This window comes from Podarcis liolepis, assembly GCF_965112155.1.
Source record: "Podarcis liolepis genome assembly, chromosome: 3".
NCBI lineage: Eukaryota > Metazoa > Chordata > Lepidosauria > Squamata > Lacertidae > Podarcis > Podarcis liolepis.
Window position 1 is genome coordinate 120,390,812 of NC_139557.1, and position 7,910 is coordinate 120,398,721.

Genomic DNA, 7,910 nt, shown 5'->3' on the forward strand with positions numbered 1-7,910 from the left:
AGCAGCAGTTGATGTATGTACACAGCATCTTCTGTTGCAGCGCAGCCTCTCTCTGGCTGCAGTGCGCAGTGTAACCACAAGATGTCCCTCCGTATTGCAAAATGTGCAACTACTTGCAAGAAGTCAGCCCTGGGGGAACGTGCAGGAAGCATGTTCATTTGACGGCCCTCAGGTTTCGTTTTTCGGAGCTTTATTTATTTTACGCGTGAAGAAAGCGAGCGAGAACTCTTGCAACAGAGAGAGAGAGCGTTTGCAAAGCGGATTTTATTACAATAAACAGAAAAGCATCGACATCAGAACAGAAGCAATGGCACAGGGGGCGGAAAGGAAGGGAGAGCCAGCCAAACCGGGAACGGGGATTTCGGGATGAGTTATGACAACGTCCACCCCTTCGGGGATTGATGGATTTTCTTCCTCAGCCGTCACCTCTTCTATCTGAGCCAAACCGGGAGGAGGGATTTCAGAATCGGCCACAACAATGTCCACTCCTTCGGCGATAAATGGTTTCCCTTCCTCGGCCGTTACCTCTTCTATCCAGTTGAGGTAGCTGAAAACAACAGTGTAGACAGCGGGGCTGCCCTTTCCTTCGCAGGCCTCACCCTGACTGCCTAGTCCAACTGCAAACCATCTCCTGTCTTCTCCGGAAGTGCAAACCAAAGGAGCCCCACTGTCATCCTGGGAGAGGTCAGAAGGACACAAGAGAAAGAGGTCAACGTCCTCATAGAATTGTGGCGTCAGAAGGGACCCCATGGTTCGTCTAGTCCAGCCCCCGCAACGTAGGAATTGCAACGAATGAATCCTTCGCAGATGGCTACCCAAACTCTTGTTTACAAACCTTCAAGGTCTCCTATTGCACTGCTGAACAGATCCTACTGCCAGAATGTTATTCCTAAGGTTTAGTTGGAATTTTCATTCCTGTAATTCGAAAGCACTGTTTTCGGGCCCTACTTTCTGGAGAACCAGAAAGGAAGCTGCCATCTTTGCACTATTATTTGCAGCGAGGGGTTGTTACACACCTGTTAGGTATCCCAAATCTCTCAAGGTCCATAGGCAAACTTTCCTCTCCATAAGCCCCAAAATTCACACAAAAGCCACTTGATGGGCAGCCAAAACACCAGAAAATAGTGCGCAAATGTGTTCAATGACTACACATCAAATGACTTTAAGCATCAAAAGCTTCTCCAAAGTTTAGTGACAATTAGGTTGGTCTAATCATGGAATGGCCCTAATGTGAATTGTGGATTTTCAGTTTTATCGGATAACTCAGACACTTTAGGGGTTTTTTTTGTTACTAAAAACTTCAATGGAGACATTTTCTGAGCCTGTATTTCAACCAAAACAAAGGCACATTCTTCTCCGTTTACCCCAATCTCCATTCATGCCTTTTCTTTGTTATCTCCACCGTGTCAGAGTTGAACATTGGGTGCCCCTCAAGGCAAGAGTCCTCTGCTCTTGAAGCTTCAAAGCCCCCGAGACGCCGAAGGCGCACCATAGATAATAAATAGCAATCATGTGGTTTATAAATACCCCACATTAATTCCTCACCCTCCCTTGTTCCCTTTCCCTTCTGCATTTTCCATACAGTTTCAACCAGTGCTATTCTTCTAGAAAAAGCGATGCTGGAACTCACAAAAAACACCTCCCTCGTTCTCTTACACAGTGGTACCTCGGGTTAAGTACTTAATTCATTCTGGAGGTCTGTTCTTAACCTGAAGCACCACTTTGGCTAATGGGGCCTCCTGCTGCCGCCACGCGATTTCTATTTCTGGGTTAGCGGAAGTACTATTTCTGGGTTAGCGGAGTCTGTAACCTGAAGCATATGTAACCTGAAGCGTATGTAACCCGAGGTACCACTGTAATGGCGATGGTGCCCACCTGAGAGGTGCTGGAACTAAGTTCCAGCGAGTTCCAGCTGGGGGGGGGGAGCCCTGGTTTCAACCTTCTGCAAAACCTCCTCTTGAGTAAAGAATATGCATCTCTTCCTAAAGAGTTTCCGCCTCCAGCCACAAGCTCACTCCTCTGAACACACAGTGTGTATCAGTGGAGGCTGGACAAGAAAATGAGGAGGGGGAAGGAGAGGGAACAATAAGAGAGGGAAGGAGAAAAGGGAAAAGGGAGGGCGAGGAACAAACATAATCAAAAAGAGGGATAAAGGAACATGAAGACATCTCTCTCCCCCTTTTTGGGACTCAAAACAAGACTGGAGGACGCGGCTTGTATATCCTTGTAGGTGACCAGGACTTCCCCTACTTGTAAGCTTGCTAAAATAAGTCTTCCCCATCTCTCCGGAGGCTGTGCAGAGAAACATTAGCAGCCCCCAGGAAGCCCGGGGAAGAGATCGAAGATCATTACCGCATCCATCCTGCCTCCCCAGCCTAAGGCACAGCAGTACAGGGCCAGGATCATTATACCTTGCAGGTCTCCTTCCCTCCTTCGTCAGAGACGGCGCACAGCATGCCCTCCGTCAGCCCCTGTACGCTCTTGGAACAGGTCTCCCCGCCGACCAGAGACATTTCCGTTTTCTTTAGCACTCTGGTCGGTGTGTTCTCGTCGCCTGCAGGCACAGAGGAAAGAGGGGGAGGCAGCGCCATTCAGAAATGACAGGAGGAGAAGAGAGGGGTGAATGGGATGGCGGGGGCTTCGTTTAGGCCTCACCGCTCTGTGCAGCGCGGAGACTTGTGCTGCTCTGGAATTGGGAAAAGGAGAGCCTGTGTTTCTCGAAGCCCAAGAGGGGCCTCGGATGCTGGTGGCATGGCGTCAAGGCAAAGGGGTTGCACTGCTGGCCAGGGCAAGGGCAAGGGCAAAAAGTCTGGGCAATTCAGAGGCCAAATCTATAGCCTGCCAGCTACAAAGGCTGGTGTTTCCACTTGCTCTAGATCATTTTGTGCTGGTTCCTCCCAGTGAGATCTCGTGGGGAGGTCTCTGTCACAAGCCACTGAGTTCCCAGTTCAATAATAACAATATTAATTTATTATTTATACCCCGCCACCTGGCAGGGCTTCTCCAGCCACTCTGGGTGGCTTCCAACAAAATATTAAAATACAGTAATGCATCAAACACTAAAAGCTTCCCTAAACAGGACTGCCTTCAGGTGTCTTCTAAAAGTCTGGTAGTTGTTGTTCTCTTTGACATCTGATGGGAGGGCGTTCCACAGGGCGGGTGCCACTACCAAGAAGGCCCTCTGCTTGGTTTCCTGTAACTTGGCTTCTCCCAGGGAGGGAACTGCCAGAAGGCCCTTGGAGCTGGACCTCAGTGTCCGGGCAGAACGATGAGGGTGGAGACGCTCCTTCAGATATACTGGACCGAGGGCTTTAGCTTTAAAGGTCAGCACCAACACTTTGAATTGTGCTTGGAAACATACTGGGAGCCAATGTAGGTTTTTCAAGACTGGTGTTATGTGGTCTCGGCAGCCACTCCCAGTCAGCAGTCTAGCTGCTGCAATCAAGCTCAGAGTCCAACAGTTTTGGTTTCTCTCCGTTTTTCATTCCTAAAATCTCCCTAAACCTTAATTTCGGTTATCTGTATCTTCCTATCAGTTTGGGGAGGAAAACCCTTTAAAGTTCTCACGAGAATTAATCAGCACCTTAGTACAAATTTCTTGTTTCTATGCAATTTTGTCACACGCACACATTTTTACAAAGCAACTCTCCCTAACATAATGTGTTTTTCTGTATTATTTTACACCAGCACTTGAGTTTTCATGTACACGTTACTTGAGCCTATGAATTTTCTGCACGATACTTGGCTGGAGAACTGAACTGCAAAATTCAAATGCGAATTTCAAAGGGGACAGCTGTGTTTGGGTTCGCATGTGGTTTCGGAAACTGTGGATTTCATAGTTTCACCTTGAAGTGCAGACTGAGCCAATGGATACCTGCACATTCACACGCCCCATCTGCTCCGACTTACAGCAGCGAGTGTATGTGTGTGTGGCAAACTAGGGGAGTATTTTTGACTGAGCCCAGGACTAGAAAATGCAATACCAGGTGTGGTGGATCTCCAAGTTGCAGCCCAACAGTCTTGCCACGTTCCAAGGTCCTGCAGCAAGGGAAGGCAAATGGGAGTCCTCTCTTCACCGAACTCTACTGGGGAGGCCAGCAGGAGCAAAGCAACGTCGTTGTTCAGGTTTGTACAGTCAAACTCCTCGTGGATGAGCACCCTGTCCAACTTCATTCTCTCCAATTCATGCCCATTCAAAGCAACCACCACATGGAGATCTGAAGGACTTGGGGACAAAGGAAACAGAGGCAGGGCATCAACAAAGATCAAACAATGAACCCCAGGGCTGTGTCCCAATGAACCATTGACTTGAATTAGCATAAAACAGCTTAGAAAGGGTGGAGAAGGCTTGTGGGGCAACATTTGTGTGCTGGGATCCATACGCTCTCCCCCCAACCCCCCACCATTCCCAAGACGAAGCAAAACAAACGAGAGGCAAAGCCTCAGGCTGGTACTCAGAAAGTTGAAGATGCAGCAAAACATTGCAGTGGGAAACATTCTTGTGCAGGTTTCCTGAAAGCCAGCTCTGCCCTTTTTCAGTACACTCCATTCTATTCCCTCTTTGCCCAGTTTTCCATTCCACCCACCCAACAGTTGGGCAGCGCTGTCCAATGGGCATGCTTAGTAGTCATTAACCATTAAGCCATTTGACCTCCCTCTCCTTAGGTATTCTTTTTTCTAGCACATTCATACCTTGGATATGGAACGCCTTGGCTCCCAAACAAATCGGCTCCCAAATGATTGAAACCCGGAAGTGAGTGTTACGGTTTCCGAACGTTTTGGTGAGAAGCCAATCGGATGCCGCGCTTTGGTTTCCGAACGTTTTGCAAGTCGAACGGACTTCTGGAACCTATTCCGTTCAACTTCCAAGGTATGACTGCTTCCTGCTTGGCAGGGGGTTGGACTCGATGGCCCTTGTGGTCTCTTCCAACTCTATGATTCTATGATTCTACACACACACACACACACACACACACACACACACGGCTGCTCCTCTTACTCCTTGCCAAAGCACCCCTGGGCCACCCACTCGCCTGTCTGGGATGCCCACCCGCTCACCTGATCCATGTGCTGCCTGGCTGACTTGTCTGTCTTCCGTTCTCTCGTCTGCTTCCTTCCTCTTCGCCCTCCGAGTGTCTCTTTGCACCTTGTCAAAACCACCCCTTCCCCACAGGCCATGTCAAACTTCTACAGCTTGCCTGGAATGCTTGCTCACCTAGGTGAGAATGTGTCGTTGGGGGTGGCTACAGCGGTCCTCCATAAAAAGCGTGAAGACAGGACAAATAACTCCCCTCACAAAAAAACCTAGGTCTTCCCCAACAAACGTTTGAGACTAGCTCCCCTAAATCTAAAAGATGGATCAAACTGCGCGCGCCGCTGCCCTGCTAGCTCTGATAAGCTCCTCCCACAGCTGATAAGCTAATCACCTTCCTCAACAGAAACCCTGCCCCCTCTGACCTTTGCACAGGGAGAACAGCTAATCAGCCACAAGGAAACACAAACACACAAGAGAAAACCCTTTTTGCTCCTTCTTCAACTGTTTCCCTGCCTTCCTGCCACCTTCCTGCCTCCTTCCCTGGTTCTCATCTCCAGTTCCCTCCTCCTTGCCTGTTGTAATGGCCTAACAGCTCTGAGACCCAAGCTTGCCATCACAGTGTAGTTCATAGCACCACCTGTCTGCAGCCAGGTGAACTGCAGCATGACGACATTCTTACATTTTCATTATATATATGTGTGTGTATTTGAACGTGAGCCTGCTGACGTTGTGTATGGATGGTGCTTAGGATCCATACTCAAAGGAGGCATTCACAATTATTATATAGTATTATTATTTGAAGATTGCTCCAAAGAGTGTTTGGAGAGTGAGCTTCCTCAGGGACAAAGGTTCTCTATGGATCATACTCTTAATTCATCCATTAAATTTTTTTTATTTTTTTTTTTTAAAGACAACTTGCTATATACTTAAAGGGAATCCTCAGTACTCACAGTTCCTCCGTGTAGCAGTGAGCTGCAGACAGGACCCACCAACTGCTCAGAATCACACCTCCACAGAAATGCAGCTCATTGGATTGGATGCTGGCCTGCCAGGGAAGTATCTCGGAGGCAGCCGTTGTTCCTGATCCTGAGATGGCTTTGAATTCAGGCCACAGGCCACAATGCACAGGGGGCAAGGCCTGTAGCTCTGTCAAGAGATAGCAGAATTATTTCATTCCCTGCAAGATTTGTGCCCATATGGCAGACTAGGGAAAGTGAGCCCGGGCTTGGCTGGAAGCGTGTGTCTTGGCCATGGGCCTTGCAGTACGATGACTTGTGTTTCAAACCCGTTTTCTTTCCCCCCCTGGTTCCTGTGGACAGCACCAAGACTGAGGGCTTTTTGCCACCTAGCTACCAGGAATAAACGAAGTACCGCGGAAACAGAATCCGCCTACCTGTATGGGAGATTCTCGTGAAGGATGCTAGCAACAGGAGAAGGCACTGTAGCATTTCAGCCTCGTTCTAAAGAGGCCCTCTGTCTTCATGTTCAGACCAGAAGCTACAAGCAGCAATCCCATCATTCCTCATTGTACGGGACATAAGCAATCTGTTTGCCTAGAAGTGACATCACTCACAGCTCCTCCCACGTTGCCAGTCCCCATGTGATGTCACCCACCAGCCTGTTCCCTTGCAGTGATGTCATAATAGAATGCTGGGTCTGGCAGTGAGTTGGAAGGCCGGCAGTCTGCAGATGTCTAGCCTCTGTTAAATTCCCCAGGGGGACATCTGAATACTGAAAGGAGGAAGCGTCACAAGGGAGCCAATGTCAAGATTTGGCAATCCCAAGGAAGAAAAGGGAAGTGGCTTTTCAAATGAGCTTCGTGTGTGTGTGTGTGTATACACATACACCACACACAAATAACCACCAGTCTCCGGGCATGTACTACCCAAAAACTTTACACAAGGTAGCATAATCCCCACCGCTGCTATTTTAGAAATTAAATTACCATATTTTTTGCTCTATAAGACTCACTTTTTCCCTCCTAAAAAGTAAGGGGAAATGTGTGTGCGTCTTACGGAGCGAATGCAGGCTGCGCAGCTATCCCAGAAGCCAGAACAGCAAGAGGGATTGCTGCTTTCACTGCGCAGCGATCCCTCTTGCTGTTCTGGCTTCTGAGATTCAGAATATTTTTTTTCTTGTTGTCCTCCTCAAAAAACTAGGTGCGTCTTGTGGTCTGGTGTGTCTTATAGAGCGAAAAATACGGTATGTTACAAATAACCAGGAACCTTTTATGCGGTGGGTTGCAGAAATGCCTAAAAAAACCATGGAGATAATGGGCAGGTGTGTCTTGCATCCACGCGCAGCACTTACGAACATAAGAGACCGAGCGAAACCTCTTTCCAAATGGCGGCAGCCCAGCATAGCGATACATATAGCCCCAAACAGCTGAAGGGGGGCATTTGTTTTCCGGAATGAGAAAAACCGCTCCAGACACTTGCTGAGCTCAAGGCCCGTGGTATCCGATTTGCTAATAAATCCAATCTCTTTGTGCAAAAAGCACGGCGGCTTCAAGGTTGCAATTTCTTACTGCTCCTTGGAAATGGGCCTTCCTGTGCCAGAGGCCCTCACCCAGCAGCGGGAGAAAAAATAACACTCTCCCGCCGCCCGGCCAATACTAACCAAAGAGGTGAAGGCAGCCATGAGTAAAGAATCAGCTGCAGCGCTATTATACTCTATTCCCCTTTTCGCCCCTGCGCCTGGGAAATTAGATAGGGCCAGCTTCCTTGACGGTGAACAACAGAACAATTCGGAGGTATGACGCTTCCACACAATGCGCTCTGTTACTATAGGAACCATGCCTTCTAAGGATGAGGGGGGCAGCTGGGGAAGGAGGGCAGAATCACATGTTAGACCCTAACCAAGGGCAAACATTGAA

At 48.6% G+C, this 7,910-nt stretch overlaps 1 protein-coding gene across 1 annotated transcript; it reads right to left on the reverse strand.

Moving 5' to 3' along the window:
• Nucleotides 1-246: 246 nt before the first annotated feature.
• Nucleotides 247-6,628, reverse strand: LOC310702710 (serine protease 55-like). Its single transcript, XM_083494733.1, has 5 exons — nucleotides 6,429-6,628; nucleotides 5,986-6,181; nucleotides 3,984-4,225; nucleotides 2,412-2,554; nucleotides 247-675 (listed from the first exon to the last, which is right to left on the reverse strand). The coding sequence occupies exons 1-5, from the start codon at nucleotides 6,481-6,483 to the stop codon at nucleotides 268-270; spliced, it is 1,044 nt and encodes a 347-aa protein (XP_083350859.1). The 5' UTR covers nucleotides 6,484-6,628; the 3' UTR covers nucleotides 247-267.
• Nucleotides 6,629-7,910: the final 1,282 nt, after the last annotated feature.

Coding starts and splice junctions, on each gene's coding strand:
- LOC310702710 (XM_083494733.1), bottom strand. CDS start 6,483: ATGCTACAGTGCCTTCTCCTGTTGCTAGCATCCTTCACGAGAATCTCC. Junction 4,226..5,985: donor CACTGCTACACGGAGGAACT/GTGAGTACTGAG, acceptor TTTGTCCCCAAG/TCCTTCAGATCTCCATGTGG. Junction 676..2,411: donor GAGGGAAGGAGACCTGCAAG/GTATAATGATCC, acceptor GACCTCTCCCAG/GATGACAGTGGGGCTCCTTT.